The sequence below is a fragment of the Oncorhynchus mykiss genome, chromosome 17 (genome assembly GCF_013265735.2).
Source record: "Oncorhynchus mykiss isolate Arlee chromosome 17, USDA_OmykA_1.1, whole genome shotgun sequence".
NCBI lineage: Eukaryota > Metazoa > Chordata > Actinopteri > Salmoniformes > Salmonidae > Oncorhynchus > Oncorhynchus mykiss.
In genome coordinates this window covers 46,254,667-46,273,228 of record NC_048581.1, presented here as the reverse complement: position 1 = coordinate 46,273,228, position 18,562 = coordinate 46,254,667, and the positions used below count along the sequence as shown (strand labels likewise).

Genomic DNA, 18,562 nt, shown 5'->3' with positions numbered 1-18,562 from the left:
GACATCAGACTGTTAAACAGCCACCACTAACATTGAGTGGTTGCTGCCAACATACTGACTCAACTCCAGCCACTTTAATAATGGAAAAATGTATGAAACTTTAAACAATGCCACTTCATATAATGTTTACATACCCTACATTGCTCATCTCATATGTATATGCTGTACTCTATACCATCAACTGCATCTTGCCATATTGATGTACTACATGTTTCACTAGCCACTTTAAACAATGCCACTTCATATAATGTTTACATACCCTACATTATTCATCTCATATGTATATACTGTACTCTATACCATCTACTGCATCTTGCCTATGCCCTTCTGTACCATCACTCATTAATATATCTTTATGTACATATTCTTTATCCCTTTACACTTGTGTGTATAAGGTAGTTGTTGTGAAATTGTTAGGTTAGATGACTCGTTGGTTATTACTGCATTGTCGGAACTAGATGCACAAGCATTTCGCTGCACTCGCATTAACATCTGCTAACCATGTGTATGTGACAAATAACATTTGATTTGGTAGCATTGCCTTTAAATTGTTTAACTTGGGTCAAATGTTTTGGGTAGCCTTCCACAAGCTTCCCACAATAAGTTGGGTGAATTTTGGCACATTCCTCATGACAGAGTTGGTGAAACTGAGTCAGGTTTGTGGGCCTCCTTGCTCGCACACGCTTAGTTCTGCCCACAAATTTCTTATAGGAATGAGGTCAGGGCTTTGTGATGGCCAACTCTAATGCCTTGAATTTGTTGTCCTTAAGCCGTTGTGCCACAACTTTGGAAGTATGCTTGGGGTCATTCTCCATTTGGAAAACCTATTTGCGACCAAGCTTTAACTTCCTGACTGATGTCTTGAGATGTTGCTTCAATATATCTACATAATTTTCCTCCGTCATGATGCCATCTATTTTGTGAAGTGCACCAGTCTCTCCTGCAGCAAAGCACCCCCACAACATGATGCTGCCACCCCCGTGCTTCACGGTTGGGATGGTGTTCTTCGGCTTGGCACACTTTTTAATTGAAAACCATTCCAGGTGACTACCTCATGAAGCTGGTTGAGGGTCTGCAAAGCTGCCATCAAGGCAAAGTGTGACTACTTTGAAGAATCTGAAATATAAAATCTATTTTGATTTGTTTAACACTTTTTTGGTTACTACATGATTCCATATGTGTTATTTCATAGTTTTTAGTTATTCTACTATGTAGAAAAAACCCTTGAATGAGTAGGTGTGTCCAAACTTTTGACTGGTACATAACGACACCTAGACTCTATCCACTCGGGCCAGTACATGGACCCCATGCTTGTGAAGTTGTGGACCACACTGTAGATACATAACCAGCAGTCTATGGTCTAGCTAGAGGTATACTCAACAAACTCCAACCACTTATTCTGCATGGTAGGGTCTTTTTGGCAGGGCATGTAAACCATAGTTGGCTGTGCATCCTTCTGGAAGCATGCATTGTTGCATGGTCAATCTGTATAGGGCATTTTTAGTCTCAAAACGGGCCGTGATCCTTTGAACGTGTTCGGGGAGAGGAAACAACGAAGCTCCGTTCAATGAAGGGAAGCAAAGTGGGCGGAGGGGCCATTTGTATGTGGAGCTTGGCAAAAGGCATCATTCATGGTTGACATAATTATAATCCAAACCCAACCTCCATTTACTCGTGACGCACTCAGGTTCCAAACTCTGAGACTGACTTTATGACAAATTATTCTATTTACATGTTGTAGTCAATTTTGACACTAGAATAAATGTTTCTGACTTATATTGATAACACATACGCTGTTTTCAAAGGGATTAGTTGTTTTTTAGGGGCAGTCGTTAATGTGAAAAACAGATTTGTTTCTTTGCACCCCATGTATGGAACAATCTACAGAGGTCCCTACAACTGGATGTACTGGTGCCTCTCGGCAGTTCAAATTGTTGGTTGGGGACATCTTTGCTGAGGAATGTCATTGTGTTTCTTGAGTGTGTTTGTAATTTTGTATATTTGTATTATATTGTATTTTGACATTTGAGTACATGCTGAGCCAAGAGACCTTGGTTTCAATGGTGACTCCCTGTTAAAAAAAGGTCAAATAAAGAAGTGACTTGGCTATACATGGTAAGTACAGATAAGGTATAGACAGACGTCAATGGATACATTTGGATAATAACACCACAAAGTAGGTGTGACTACATCTGTGCAACTCAAATGTGACCAGATACTTTGTTTCTTGGTAGGTATTTGCAAAAACAGTAACACGAGAATTTAAAAGGGACATCTAATTGGAACAGCACAACAAAAAACACAGAACTGATGCTACTGCCATGACAAAAGGTGGTGCCTAGAGATCCAGACAGTAGCTTGGCTGTGCAGACTGCCTTTTTAAGGAGTCCCCTAGGCAGCTTGAAAAACAACTAGGGGCTCTCCTTTAGGGGCCGGGTTCTCTGGTGTTCTATCTTCTCTTCCATCCCCTCCATCCCTCCCAGATACAAAAGCAGAAACCATAGACAACTCCTTTGCACGCTGCCCCTTTATTTTTTCTCTCTAAATAAGGCAGCCTTATCAGAGTTCCTGTCATTTCAGCCCCATTCCCAAACATCCCCTGCTCCGCTATGGCAGTGGGGAGCAGCAGGCCTGCACATTCTTTTCCCTTGTATGGGTAAACGCCTGAGCTGGGCCAGCTCTGTTTGGGACAGCCGGGACAGGCGATTGGCCAGGGGAGGAGTGGGAGGGGCCGGTTAGCAGACTGATGCTTTAAACAAACTTTTCAGCAGAGCTGCCTGCTTCCCTTCCAACTAAACAGTGAGACCCAGACAAAGAGCTAGGAGGACTCCTGAAACAACTACTATTCCCTTGAAGCCAAGGTAAGATACGTTTTTTCTTCCATTTTGCCTTCTGTTTTAATGTTGTTTAGTTGAGAGGGATTTATGTTGGGATTAGATTTGTGTCACTTTAACACATTAGCCAGAGTTGTATGGGAAACTGTCAACAGTGGTAAGAGTTGGGCTAAAGGTGGGGGTGGGATAGGGTTTCTGAGTTCACCTTGTATGCCAAAAGTAACCGGTCATAGGTTTAGGGTCATCTGGAGTAGCGTCTCATCATGCTGGTGCTCTGTAAATCCCCACAATTTGTGGAAGGAAGGCTTTACTAATGTACTCCCATCATCACACCAGATTAGACAGTGGAATTTCACCACTCTGTGACCCACATAAACTCAGTCTCACTTCTAATCTAAAGCCTGTCATGTTTAGCTGTGAAACGACCCCAGTGCTGACCCCTCGGTAGTAGTAGTGACCTGTGGTGAGAGGTTAGGTGCTCAGGTCAAGACTGAGTGATTGACTGTCTGGTGACTAACAGTCTGAGTGAGTGTAAATGTCTGCAACACAGAGGGGAGGGATACATATAATGCATTGGGCAAGGATGAGGTACACTAATAAACAGTTATCAGAGAATAGCACAACACACAAACCAATGATTGAGTTGATCCTGAAACGTTTTCAAGACCTCATCGGTGAGTCAAACAGTCGAGAGTGCTGAGGAATTCAATAGGTTTAAGAAGCAGTGAGGTCATTGGGGCGTAGAAATCCACTTGAATGTTACACACAAAAGTTGGCAAACACAGGTTTCCAAGGTGGCTTCAGATTGAAGAGATTTAGTTAGTTGGGATTAGATGAGGGGGTTTGGACTAGACTATTTGATCCATTTTAACAGTTGTGCTAGCCGTCACTACAAGGGGATAGGGATCTCGTTGTCCCTTGCCCTCTGAAGTCACACAAGAATGTAAAAGATAACGGGAACATTCCAAAATTCCACAGATTAATGTTTACAGGAAGTCAGTTAACTTGGCCCTGAAAGTCACTTCTTCTAACAATCTCCTTTTTGAACAGCCCCCTTTGTTATAGTGGTGTGTTATAAAGCTCTGGAAAAGAGGACTGTGAGAACTTCTGAGAAGAAACAATTGCCCCCTGGCCCAAAATCCTAATCATCTTCGAATTCCTTCATCCTCTGAAAAGGAGCTGGACAATGTTTTTTTTGGGCTTCCTCACGTAGCAACAGGGAGAATTAGCAAACTTTCACACTCCCTCAGATCTCTGTTACCTCTGACGGCAAGCAGAGAGACCGAAACAGAGTAAAGTAAACAAACCTAATTAAAACAAACAAGCAACTGCTTGGAGTGCAATGCTGTGTGATTGTCGACTTTGTTAGTGAGGGCATAAGGTGCAGGTTTTACACACAGGCCTGTTTACTTCTACTGGGTCATATACAGTTGGCTGGCTGATAGCAGTAAGGATGCTTTGCATTGGAGATCTTGACTAGGTTGAAATGTGGTTACATATTACAGAGTAAAATTGAGAGCACTGTCTGTTATTGCAGGTTGATCCAATTGGGAAAATGACTGTCCCTTTGTACCAGAGAGGGGGAGAGAGAGAGAGAGAGAGAGCAATAAAGGACAGTGAAGATAGGCAAACGACGAGCCTTATAGCTAACATAGCCTTCCTTGGAAGTCTGAGTATTGCCTCTGAAACCAACTTTGGAGAAATATTCTAACCACTCGTGGCTTATGAACTGGAAACAGTTACTTGTAACTAGAGGGTTCTGTAGAAACAAGTAAATGCAATATGTTTACCTGTCCGCCTTCATATGTTCCAGTTGTTCCGTGTTAACAACCTCATCAAGTCTATGTCCAGAGCGGAGTTGCCCGCAACATATGAAGGTGGACTGGTAGACATATTACGTAACTTGTTTCTGCAGAACCGTCAAGTTACAAGTAACCGTGTTAACAACAAGTAGGGGTGAAACAGTAGATTTTTGTTAATAATACCTGAATTTGGACGATAAGAACGCTCATTTTAGTTTAAGTTTTATAACGTTCTCCGGTTTGTTTTTTTGCCTGAACACAATCACTATTTAGTGTTCTACCATTCTACAACCTGTTATCACACGCACACACACGTTGTTCCAATCTACCCTTCAAAAAAGGCTTGCTAAATGACAGTATTTGCAGTGCATTCTGAAAGTATCAGACCCCTTGACTTTTTCCACTTTGTTACAGCCTTATTCTAAAATAGATTAAATCATTTCCCCCTCAATCTACACACAATACCCCATGACAAACCCAAACAAATGAAATTTTACATTTAAATAAGTATTCAGACTCTTTACTCAGTACTTTGTTGAAGCACCTTTGGCAGCGATTACAGCATCGACTCTTCTTGGGTATGATGCTACAAGCTTGGCACACCTGTATTTGGGGAGTTATTCCCATTCTTCTCTGCAGATCCTCTCAAGCACTGTCAGGTTGTATGGGCAGCATTGCTGCAGGTCTCTCCAGAGATGTTCGATTGGGTTCAAGTCCGGGCTCTGGCTGGGGTACTCAAGAACATTCAGAGATTTGTCACGAAGCCACTCCTGCGTTGTCTTGGCTGTGTGCTTAGGGTCATTGTCCTGTTAGAAGGTGAACATTCACTCCATTCTGAGGTTCTGAGCGCTCTGGGGCAGGTTTTCAGCAAGGATCACTCTGTACTGCTACATTCATCTTTCCCTCAATACTAACTAGTCCCCCAGTCCCTGCCACTGAAAAACATCCCCACATCGTGATTCTGCCACCACCATGCTTCACCGTAGGGATGGTGCCAGGTTTCCTCAAGAACATGAGGCTTGGCATTCAGGCCAAAGAATCTTGTTTCCATTGGTCTGAGTCCTTTAAGTACCCTTTGGCAAATTCCAAGTGGGCTGTCATGTGTCTTCCTGAGGAGTGGCTTCTGTCTGGCCACTCTCCCATAAAGGCCTGATTGGTGGAGTGCTACAGAGATGGGAGAACCTTCCAGAAGGACAACTATTTCCACGTATGAACTCTGGAGCTCTGTCAGTGACCATCAGGTTCTTGGTCACCTCCCTGCCCAAGTCCCTTCTCTCCCATTTTGCTCAGTTTGGCCAGGGGGCTAGCTCTAGGAAGAGTCTTGGTGGTTCCAAACTTCTTCCATTTAAGAATGATGGCGGACCTGTGGACCTTCAATGCTGCAGAAACTTTTCAGTACCCTTCCCCAGATCTGTGCCTCGACGTAATCCTGTCTTGGAGCTCTAAGGACAATTCCTTCGACCACATGGCTTGGTTTTTTCTCTGACATACAATGTTGACTGTACGACCTAATATAGACAGGTGTGTGCCTTTCCAAATCATGTCCAATCAATTGAATTTACCACGGGTGGACTCCAATCAAGTTGTAAAAACATCTAAAGGATGATCAATGGAAAATTGAGCTCAATTTTGAGTCTCATAGCAAAGGGTCTGAATAATTATGTAAATAAGGTATCTGTTTTTTTGCTACAATTTCTAAAAACCTGTTTTCGCTTTGTCATTATGGGGTATTGTGTGTAGATTATTTATTTTTTTAAATCCATTTTAGAATAAGGCTGTAACATAAAAAAATGTGGACAAAGGGAAGGGGTCTGATTACTTTCCAAATTAACTGTATATCTCCTGTACTTAATGCCAGTAGAGAGAGAAACAATAGATGCTCCATCAGTCAAATCCAACATTTCTTTAATTACCTGTTCCTTCCTGCATGGCATTGGCTCTCTCATAATCAGCATTCTGAAGTGCCACCACCCAGCAGCACTATCATCTCCTGTACACACTTCCTCAATGGTGCACACTGAGCCCCGCGTGTGAGTGACAGGTCTAAATTTGGCCCGTTCTCCAGGAAAGCAGGTGGCCGTCTTTTGTCATCTTGACACTGTTCACTTTAGGGGTAGCACCACCGGTGTCTTCAGTGCATTGAGAGAGAAAGTATGATTTGGAGGTTGATGCCATGATCTTTCTCACAAATGCAGAGAAACTGAAGATGGTAGAGATGCACGACATATCAGTGAACATAACGGAATCGGACAATATTAGCTAAAAATGCCAACGTCAGTATCGACCCGATGTATAGTTTAACGCCGATGTTAAAAACTGATGTCAAAGCTACCGTGCATAGCTATATAATGTAGGTCCATGGCATAATGACGCAACATAATATTTTTGCACAACAATAACCTAAACTAGCCCACAATGTCTGCTTTGTGGATTGAGCAGTCAACAAGTCGAGCCGTCATTTGAAAAATAACATTTCAGCGAGACAACTCGAAAGCGAAGATAGCAGACAGATCACCAACCATTTCGAATCCCACCGTAACTTCTCCACGATGCAATCTGGTTTCCGAGCTGGTCATGGGTGCACCTCAGCCACGCTCAAGGTCCTAAACAATATCATAACCGCCATCGATAAAAGACAGCACTGTGCAGCCGTCTTCATCAACCTGGCCAAGGCTTTCGACTCTGTCAATCAATTCTTATTGGCAGACTCAATAGCCTTGGTTTCTCAAATGACTGCCTCGCCTGGTTCACCAACTACTTCTCGGAGTTCAGTGTGTCAAATCGGAGGGCCTGTTGTCCAGACCTCTGGCAGTCTATGGGGGTGTCACAGGGTTCAATTCTCGGGCCGACTCTTTCCTCTGTATATATCAATGATGTCACTCTTGCTGCTGGTGATTCTCTGATCCACCTCTACGCAGACGACACCATTCTGTATACATCTTGCCCTTCTTTGGACACTGTGTTAACAAACATCCAAACGAGCTTCAATGCCATACAACACTCCTTGTAAAACTAAATGCATGCTCTTCAACCGATTGCTGCCTGCACCCGACCGACCAGCATCACTACTCTGGTTCTGACTTAGAATATGTGGACAACTACAAATACCAAGGTGTCTGGTTAGACTGTAAACTCTCCTTCCAGACTCACATTAAGCATCTCCAATATCTAGAATTGGCTTCCTATTTCGCAGCAAAGCCTCCTTCACTCATGCTGCCAAACATACCCTCGTAAAACTGACTATCCTACCGATCCTTGACTTCGGCGATGTCATTTACAAAATGGCCTCCAACACTCAGCAAATTGGATGTAGTCTATCACAGTGCCATCCGTTTTGTCACCAAAGCCCCATATACTACCCACCATTGCAACCTGTACGCTCTCGTTGCCTGGTCCTCGCTACATATTCGTTGCCAAACCCACTAGCTCCAGGTCATCTAAGTTTTTGCTAGGTAAAGCCCCGCCTTATCTCAGCTCACTGGTCACCATAGCAACACCCACCCGTAGCACTAGCTCCAGCAGGTATATTTCACTGGTCATCCCCAAAGCCAACACCTCCTTTGGCCGCCTTCCAGTTCTCTGCTGCCAATGACTGGTCAGACAGCTGATGTGTTGTGCACTGAAGTCCACAAGCGAAGGGAAGAGGTGAGAGGAAGAGAGTGCGTAGAGGCGAGAAGGAATTATATAACGATTTGGCTGCTATGAAAGTGAACTGTGTTTGCATGTGATCAGGGGTGTATTAATTCCGTCGATTCTGTTGAAAAACGTTTCTTAAACGGAAGCGAACGAAACGGAGATAAACATACCTGAATTTGTCCAATAGAAACTCCCATTTGCAACTGTTGAACTAATGATTACACCCTAGGTCAGCTAGATGCAGGCAAGATTGTGCAAGGCGGTATTGAATGTGTCAAAGTCTGTCACCTTGATTACTCACATTTCTCTCAACTGTGCACCTTTGTTGTAAACTTTCAGTCATAGGCTAGGTTGTAGCAGCCTCATGATGGTTATAGGGAGAATTTGAGTGTCATGTAGTAAGTAGCCTAAACCTATTCTATTTACATTGAGCTGGGTGAATGGAATATGAATGACAGTCATCCAATATGCTCTAATAGAAATAAGGTCATGCTTCTAAAAAAATAATCGTCCTCCATCATCTTAAACGGCACTGACCGTCACTAACTCATGTATGATCATTTAAAATGCACATCGTAATGACACCGACTGATTTAGTCTTGTAAAGCGTCACTGTCTACATTTTCACTTTATATACTCTTGTTGAGTGCCAAGCTTTATCCAAGAGTATTTTTCTCTAATTATTTTTTGGGACATTCCCCTTCGACAATATGCAAGTCTCTATCTTTCATCTGACTAACTATCCATGTCCTATTCTGCAACCCGTAGGCCAATCCAACCGCCACCATGTCGAGCAAACGCGCAAAGGGGAAGACCACCAAGAAGCGCCCCCAGAGGGCCACGTCCAACGTGTTCGCCATGTTTGACCAGTCTCAGATCCAGGAGTTCAAGGAGGCCTTCAACATGATCGACCAGAACCGAGATGGCTTCATCGACAAGGAGGATCTGCACGATATGCTGGCCTCACTGGGTAAGACACGGGCCAAAGGGGAACCCATTGGAAACTGTTGTTAGAGGGTTGACTATATTCTAAACATCTCTTTTTCAGGACCCTGTCTTTCAAAGATAATTCATAAACATCCAAATAACTTCACAAATTTTAATTAAAAAGGGTTTAAACACTGTTTTACATGCTTGTTCAATGAAACATAAACAATTAATGAACATGCACATGTGAAGGTCACAGTTATGAAAACTTAGGACACTAAAGAGACTTTTCTACTGACTGAAAAACACCAAAAGAAAGATGCCCAGGGTCCCTGCTCATCTGCGTGAACGTGTGGTGTGTCACAGCATCATCAGACTGAGCTTACTGTCATTGCAGGCAATCACAACGCTGTGCGTTACAGGGAAAACATCCCCTTCCCTCATGTGGTAACCTTCCTGCAGGCTCATCCTGACATGACCGTCCAGCATGACAATTCCACCAGCCATACTGCTCATTCTGTGCGTGATTTCCTGCAAGACAGGAATGTCAGTGTTCTGCCATGGCCAGCGAAGAGCCCGGATCTCAATCCCATTGAGGTCTAGGAGCGTTTGGATTGGAGGGTGAAGGCTAGGGCCATTCCCCTCCAGAAATGTCCAGGAACTTGCAGGTGCCTTGGTGGGGGAGTGTGGTAACATCTCACAGCAAGAACTGGCAAATCTGGTGCAGTCCATGAGGAGATGCTCTGCAGTACTTAATGCAGCTGGTGGCCACACCAGTTACTGACTGTTACTTTTGATTTTGGCCCCCTTTGTTCAGGGACACACTATTACATTTCTGTTAGTCACATGTCTGTGGAACTGTTTCAGCTTATGTCTCAGTTGTTGTATCTTGTTATGTTCATACAAATATTTACACATTTTAAGTTTGCTGAAAAAAATGCAGTTGACAGTGAGAGGATGTTTATTTTTTTGCTGAGTTCATATACAAGGCCTAAACATTCAACTCATGAGTTGAAAATCAAATTGGCCACACTCCACACAATGTTGAGTTTGAGTGACAGGAAGTAGAATTGAATTCAGTGCAATTAAAATAAATTCCACTCAGTCATAGAACATGAGTTTCATTGAATCTGTATTGCAACAGAAATGCATTTCCCAGCTAAACACTAGTATACTGTAAAATAGAGAGAACAATAAGCAGGCAGATCAATAATAACATTTAACCATAATCTACCAAAAAACAAAGCCTGACCTAATTAATCAATGGCTACTGTTGAACAGCCCCCTATAAATTTGAGTTCAGCCCCTCGCCATGAGTGACAGCTAGCAAGCGGAACATCATGCACCCACAGCAGAGCGAGAGAGAGAGCAACGATGTGGTGCGCATATCTGCACATTGTATGCAATTTTCGGGAACCACTTTTGGCTAGTGAAGCTACTTTCAGAACTACCAGCTAAAAAGTATTCAAAAGACCGGAGAATCGCTGAAATGTTGACCATGGTGTGTGTGTTTTGTTGTGTTCCTCAGGTAAGAACCCATCTGATGAGTACCTGGAGGGGATGATGGCTGAGGCGCCGGGGCCCATCAACTTCACCATGTTCCTCACTATGTTTGGAGAGCGCCTCAACGGCACCGACCCCGAGGACGTCATCCGCAACGCCTTCGCCTGCTTCGACGAGGAGGGCTCTGGTGAGACACACAAACACACACACAAACACTCTCCAATGTCAACCCCTAGCCTCCACCATAACAACAACATCAAACGCTAAAAAGGAAAAACAAATGGGAAAATTATAGGAATTTAATGATACACAGATATGCATCAGTCCCCGGTTCATATGTTTAAAGTTGAACTATGCAGAAAATTCTCCACCTTTTCCAGGTTGCTAAAAATCTAATTTCAGTTTGTAACAAAATAAGCTAGTCTAATGTAGAGAATCATTGTACCTAAACTGCTGTGAAATATATTTTCCATAACCAAAAATATTGTTTCAGCTGTTTGAAGCTGGTGTACAAAACCAAAAGACGCAAAAACAAAACTTAAGAACCAGAAGCATAGAAATAGTGCACATATAACAGATCTACTGCTTCTTAGACTTGCTTTCAAGTAGGATGACAGATCAATAACTGACATTTCTATGTGAATTTGGTCAGCTCACCCAAAAAGTTACATATTGCTACTTTAAAAGGCCCACCTCAGAGGAAGTTGCTGCAACTATTGAGTAATTCCTGTCAGTTGAAAATCATGATTTCAGAAAATGACTACCTGTCACGCTGTATAATGATAGGAGACAAGCGCAGGAATACATAGCAGGGTTTTTTTATTTTCTCCACCCAAACAAAGAGTGAGGTATAAACCTCTAAATAATACACGGGACGAGACCCGTAAAAGAAAAGTGCACAATAACACGTAGCATGGACGCCGATACAACAGCACAGGTGCTCACAAGACCAACGGACATGGTAACAATAACCGACAAGGACAATGGGGAACAGAGGGCTCATATATAACATACTAATCAGGGGGAATGGGAACCAGGTGTGCATAATGAGACAAGACAGTCCGGGGTTGGTGGTAATGAATCCAGTTCAGTGACGCCTAGAAGGCCGGTGACGTAGACCTCCGGGGCTGGTGAATGGAATAGATAGATAGTAGAACATACATATAGGTAGGATATGTGTTTTCATTTGTAGCATTATGTGGTGGTATCCATCTATCCAGCAAACGTGAGATCAGCAAACGTGTGGCGAGCTGGCATATTCCCCAACACTTTTGATTGATTGTTTGATAAATAAATATTGACATAAGTGTTGAAAATAGGGACAAAGTACTGTTGTTTAGACTGATTTGCCAAGTCATGCATAATTAATCTGTGCTTCAGTCTGATCAACTGTAGCCTACTGATAACAGCTGCAGTAAGCCTAGAGAAGCCTATGAGCTCTGATCCCCTCTGGCAAAGGGAAACAAGTGTTTTTAATAGCCGAAGCTATAAAATGTGTTCATAGCCTAAAATAGGACAATTTATATATGTTAAGAGAAAATGTGAGTGATCAAATTTGGTTTATATTCAAACTTTGGGTGGCTAGGCTACCTGGACAATAGTGATGACATACTGTATGAGTAACTTTTTAATTATAGATGCAAAGGCCCACACAACGCAACCCTGCCTAAAGCAAACTCAGCTCTGTTAGTTCTATTGTCCAATTTTTTTAGAAAAAATCTCGTCCCATCATAGCAGATTTATCACTGTCCTACTGTAAGAATATTCCGAAGATAAATACACAACGCAGAGGACGAGAGGTCAATAGAGTACTAACGAACAATGGAAATAGTGTTTGTTTCCTGCAATATCAATGGGCCAGTGACATGTGAGGAATTTCAGTCCAGGACTCATAGCAAGTTCTCATTGGCCCAAATAGTTTATACATTGAATCTGAAATAAGATAGTTGTTATTTGGCCATTGGCCTCCTTATCTCACAGGAGAGAATCACTGAGGACAGGGGAGCATGAACATCTACCTCCCCACATGATTTGTTCTCTTTGAATAAACCTATTTTCCTCCCCTTGATTTGCTTTGGGGTCTGTGTTATTGAAGAGTAACATCAACTTCTAATAATACCATCCAACTAGGGTGCAAAGTTTTAGCTGGTTAGGTTAGCCCAGTGGTTCTCAAACCTCTCCTCTGAGACCCCCAGACATTTCACAATTTTGTTTTAGCCCTGAAATAGTTTATCTGATTCACATTAATCAAGGTTAGGTTGATTTGTTGAATCAGGTGTGCTAGTTCTGGAATAGATAAAATACATGAACTGTCTGAGGGTCCCCAAGGAGAGGTTTGAGAACCACTGGGTTAGCCTAACAGATTAGGAAATCTCTGGGCCACAGGGAAACAAATATTGAAATTTCGACTTACACTGAACAAAAAATATAAACGCAACATGTATGGTGTTGGTCCAATGTTTCCTGAGCTGAAATAAGAGCCCAGAAATGTTCCATACGCACAAAAATATATAATTTCTTTCAAATGTTTACATCCCCGTTAGTGAGCATTTCTCCTTTGCCAAGACTATCCATCCACCTGACAGTGTGGCATATCAAGAAGCTGATTAAACAGCATGATCATTACACAGGTGCACCTTGTGCTGGGGACAATAAAAGACCACTCTAAAATGTGCAGTTTTGTCACACAACACAGATGTCTCAAGTTTTAAAGGGGTGTGCAATTGGCATGCTGACTGCAGGAATGTCCACCAGAGCTGTTATTCAGATAATTTAATGGTAATTTCTATACCATAAGCCGCCTCCAACGTTGTTTTAGAGAATTTGGCAGTACAACAGCAGACCACGTGTAACGATGCCAGCCAAGGATCTCCACATCCGGCTTCTTCACCTGCTGGATCGTCTGAGACCAGCCACCCGGACAGCTGATGAAACTGTGGGTTTGCACAACAGAATAATTTCTGCACAAACTGTCAGAAACTGTCTCATGAAAGCTCATCTGCGTCCTCACCCGGGTCTTGACCTGACTGCAGTTCAGCGTCATAGCTGACTTCAGTGGGCATATGCTCACCTTTGATGGCCAGTGACATGCTGGAGAAGTGTGCTCTTCACGGATTAATCCCGGTTTCAACTGTACTGGGGCAGATGGCAGACAGCATATATGTCGTCATGTGGGCGAGCAGTTTGCTGATTCCAATGTTTTTAACAGAGTCCACATGGTGAGGTTATGGTATGGGCAGGCATAAGCTACGGACAACGAACATAAGTTGCATTTTATCGATGGCAATTTAAATGCACAGAGTTACCCTGTCGAGATCCTGAGGCCCATTGTCGTGCCATTCATCCGCCGCCATCGTCTCATGTTTCAGCATGATAATGCACTGCCCCATGTCACAAGGACCTGCACACAAAAATTACCCAGTTCTTCCATGGCCTGCATACTCAGACATGTCACCCATTGACCATGTTTGGGATGCGCTGAATCGACGTGTATGACAGTTCCCCGCCAATATCCAGCAACATCGCACAGAAGAGGAGTGGGACAACATCCCATAGGTCACAATCAACAGCCTGATCAACTCTATGCGAATAAGACCAGATAGTCTTTTTCTGATCCACACCACTCTTTATTTTAAGGTATCTGTGACCAATAGATGCATATCTGTATTCCCAGTCATGTGAAATCCATAGATTAGGGCAGTGTTTCCCAAACTCGGTCCTGGGGACCCCAAGGGGTGCACAATTTAGTTTTTGCCCTACACTCTTAGAAAAAAGGTGCTATCTAGAACCTAAAATAGTTATTCGGCTGTCCCCATAGGAGAACCCTTTGAAGAACCCATTTGGTTCCAGGTAGAACCCTTTTGGGTTCCATGTAAAAGTCTTTCCACAGAGGGATCTACCTGGAACCAAAAAGGCTTCTCCTAAATGAAGAGCCGAAGAACCCTTTTTGGAAGCCTTTTTTCTAAGAGTGTGGCACTACACAGCTGATTCAAATAATCAACTCATCATTAAGCTTTGATTATTTAATCAACTGTGTAGTGCTAGGGCAAAAAATCTAAACGTGCACCCATTGGGGTCCCCGGGAACGAGTTTGGGAAACACTAGAGTAGGGCTGATTTGATTTCCTCATATGAACTTTAACTCAGTAAAATCTTAGAAAATGTTGCATGTTGCGTTTTTACATATTTGTGTCGGGAATGGCCTTCCATACATAGATTCACTGATCTGTAAAGGAGAAGCTCTAAGTAAAATTCCAAAAGATCTACCATTTGCTTTTGAGATGGTAAAAATCCCAAACTCATTATATTAATGGCTAAATGGCATGCACATTTTTTTTTGTTTCAATGGCACCGGAGAAGACGTTTTAGAAGTTTTACGTGTCCCCAACCGATTGTTTTTTTGTTCATTTATTTCCGTTGTTTGTAACTATTTTTTTTGTACTTATTTTGTACATAATGTTGCCGTTACTGTCTCTTATGACCGAAAATAACTTCTGGACATCAGGACTGCGATTACTTTTGTATTGCTTTGTATTTGTATTGCTTTTAATCCTTTTTAAATGAATTTATCTTATTAACACTTTGTTCTAGCTAGCTATTTGTGTAGGTAGCTATCAAGTAAACCCAATGATAAAAAAAAAAAATCATTTTTTTCCTTCAACGAGTCTAACGCAAATTATATACTGCTTTCTCGGGAACAGGCCCAGATCCCTTTTATTGTTTCAAAATAAAACGTATCGTATCCAAGCCCATGTATCTAGATGCTTATTGAACCGCTCATGAAAGGCGAGATGCACATCCCTAGAAAATTACAAACCCAATTAGTTTGGTCCAGATGTAGGTTGTGCAAAGTCGTCATTGTAGCCTGGTCTAGATCTGAAGCTAGAGCTGATCAACCCTCCTTAGCACATACAGATCTGGACCACTGGACCAGAGAGATACAGGCTACAGCCCATTATCTTGGAAAGAGAGTCCACGAGGCTGAGTCCACGAGGCTGAGTCCCAGATCTGTTTGTGCTGTATTACTCCATTGCTGGCATGACAATGACAATACTAGGAGTCCGCTAAGTGACACAGGCCCAATAACTCTCCCCTGTTTGCAGGGGTGATCCACGAGGACCACCTGAGGGAGCTGCTGACCACCATGGGTGACCGCTTCACCGACGAGGAGGTGGACGAGCTGTTTCGCGAGGCGCCCATCGACAAGAAGGGCAACTTCAACTACGCCGAGTTCACTCGCATCCTCAAACACGGCGCCAAGGACAAGGACGACATGTAGAGAGACAGGCGACTGCCTCGCGGCCCACACACATACAGTGCTTTCTAGCTGGGATGGACTCCTCTTCAGTGAGTTTTATTGTCAATGGTGATTATCCATTGAGGAGGAGTGTATCTCAGCTAAATGCATCTTAACAAGTCTTTAGTGGCTTCGTCTCCATATGTCCTCTCTGTAATTCGTAGTCTCTCATAAATCAGTGCAGATGAAGGAAAGGTGACAAAGTGGTAGGAAGCCGTGTTAGACTTATAAGATGCACTGAACACCTTTTGTGTGTGTGTGTGTATTGGCCAAGTTTACCTCTCCTTCTCTCACATCAGCACCAGCACTGCCTTTGTAAGAAACTGCACCTTCTATCCAGGAGCTGTGTTGGAAAACCACATTTTAAAAGGACTATTTTGTTCTATTCATGTAATGTTTTTGACAATCAAAGCAGGTTATAGTTTACCCTCATTGCTTAAATGCTTATTATTCCACCTTTTGTTTGAAATGTTGCTAGTCGTATCCCCTTGCCAGCTGGTCAGGTCTATTCTAACTATGCCTGCATTGATGCATCAAAATCATTAAAGTTGGAACACTCAACATGAATGTTGCTGAAGGATTGGACATGTTAAAAAAAAAAGAAGCCAGGGGCAACGTTGTGGAGGAAGTCAGCCTTGAAATTGTGTTTTGTCGTGCAAAGTCTAATGTGTTGCCCTTCCAAGGAGGATGAAGAGCAGAAGGAAATGGTCGGGCTGGGTTGTTTGGGTTGAAATGTTGTGGAAAAGTAGCACGCCTGTAAAGAACCAATGAAGGACCCTTGTTTAAAAATAAAAAAAATCATGTGTCCTTTATTCCAAGATGAAGAGTTGTTTCAATGTCCTGCTGCATTCAGTGCAGCAGCTGTATACCTTTTATATTCTGTATTGGAGAAAATAAAAGACATTCCCATACCAAAAGTACCGATTTGATTTCCTCACATTGCAGTTTTGACACCATTTTGACAAGTGATAAAATTATGTAGTCCACTATAATGAAACACTGGATCCCACTTGTGAACGGTTTTAGTAAAAAGCGGCAGATAGTGTTTCAAGAGCCACTGAGTCTTTAAGGTCAATAACATCTAGATCTAGATCTAAAAGGGCTGTCATTCTCTCGTTGTAACGTATACTCTGCGAGTCAGGAAGCAGATGCAAAAGGTGAGTTTAATAAGAATCCTAAAGATAAAAACAAGTGTACAGAACGTGAACAAAACCAATACTGATGACTGGGGGATAAATAAAAGGGAGAGAACCAGGGTGATGATGAGGTCCAGGTGTGCGTAACGATTGCCAGGACCGGTAGTTAGTAGACCGGCAACGTAGAGGTGTTTCTGGGTCTGGGTGTTTCAGCAATGGGCGGAGGTCTCATCGGCTGCAGGACTCCACAGCCACTTAAGGGGACCACCCTTGAGGTGAGAGGAGCGGCGATGGAGTTGCAGTTATTAATGAAGCGGCTGTAGAAGTTGGCAAGCCACCCAAAAAAGTTGTAGTCCCTTTATGGTGGTTGGGACTGGTACCTTCCTTTCTTCCATAACCACTCCCTGCGGGCTGATCCGGTATCCCAAGAAGGAGACATCGACCTGATAGAACAGGCACTTCTCCGCTTTGACGTACAGATGGTTCTCCAGGTGGCGCCTCAGGACTACCCGGTCAAGGGCGATGTGATCCTCCAAGGTGGCCAAAGTAGATCAGGATGTCATCAATATGCACAACCACCTGGCGCCCGAGCATGTCACAGAACACCTCGTTCACGAATGCCTAGAACACCGACGGGGCATTGGCTAATCCATAAGACATCACCAAGAACTCGTAGTGCCCAGACATTGTGCTGAAGGCCGTTTTCCATTCATCCCCCTCTTGGATGCGGTTTAGGCACTCCGCAGGTCCAGTTTAGTAAAATAAAATGGGCCTGGCGGAGCTGTTCGATGGCGGGGGGTATCGTGACTTGGTGGTGATGGAATTGTGGCCTCTAATCGATGCACGGTCGTGGACCTCCCTCCTTGGTCATGAAGAAGAAGCCTTCCGACTCAGGGGAGGTGGATGAGTGGGTGAAACACTGTTGGAGAGCCTCCTAGATGTACTCCTCCAGGGCTGGAAAGGAGAGCGGGTACAAGGTGATGTTCAGGGAGGAGGCGAGGGCCTGGTCGATGAAATTCCCTGCGGCACCGGGGTCCTTTAGAGCTGTAGAGACAACACTTGAGGGACCGCCAGCCAGCGAAATGGAAACCAGGAAGGGTTTGGTGTAAAGCGATGATGGAATACTCACGCCTTCCCCCTGGAGACAGATGATCACGGGGCCCTCCCTCTGTCCCTGTGGACACCGGGTTGGGACGCACCGGACACCACTGAATCTGGTGCCCCTCATGGCCCTCGCGATGAGCGCATCGAAGGGAAGGTTGTCATCCCGGCACGCCAACTCCATCTGGACCTCCTCACGCAGTCCTCTTTGGAATATGGTGAGTCGCGCCGGCTAATCCCATCCGCTGGTGGCTGCCACGGTCCTGAAGGTGAGGGAGTACTCCGCAGGGGTCTGGACACCCTGCCGGAGTTGAAGTAATCACTCACC

At 43.6% G+C, this 18,562-nt stretch overlaps 1 protein-coding gene across 1 annotated transcript; it reads left to right on the top strand.

The window, feature by feature from the left end:
* Positions 1-2,703: 2,703 nt before the first annotated feature.
* On the top strand, positions 2,704-16,914 carry LOC110493970 (myosin regulatory light polypeptide 9). Its single transcript, XM_021568606.2, has 4 exons — positions 2,704-2,861; positions 9,041-9,242; positions 10,728-10,889; positions 15,804-16,914. Exons 2-4 carry the CDS (start codon positions 9,059-9,061, stop codon positions 15,977-15,979), a joined length of 522 nt encoding a protein of 173 aa, XP_021424281.1. The 5' UTR covers positions 2,704-2,861; positions 9,041-9,058; the 3' UTR covers positions 15,980-16,914.
* Positions 16,915-18,562: the final 1,648 nt, after the last annotated feature.

Coding starts and splice junctions, on each gene's coding strand:
- LOC110493970 (XM_021568606.2), top strand. CDS start 9,059: ATGTCGAGCAAACGCGCAAAGGGGAAGACCACCAAGAAGCGCCCCCAG. Junction 9,243..10,727: donor CGATATGCTGGCCTCACTGG/GTAAGACACGGG, acceptor TGTGTTCCTCAG/GTAAGAACCCATCTGATGAG. Junction 10,890..15,803: donor CTTCGACGAGGAGGGCTCTG/GTGAGACACACA, acceptor CCCTGTTTGCAG/GGGTGATCCACGAGGACCAC.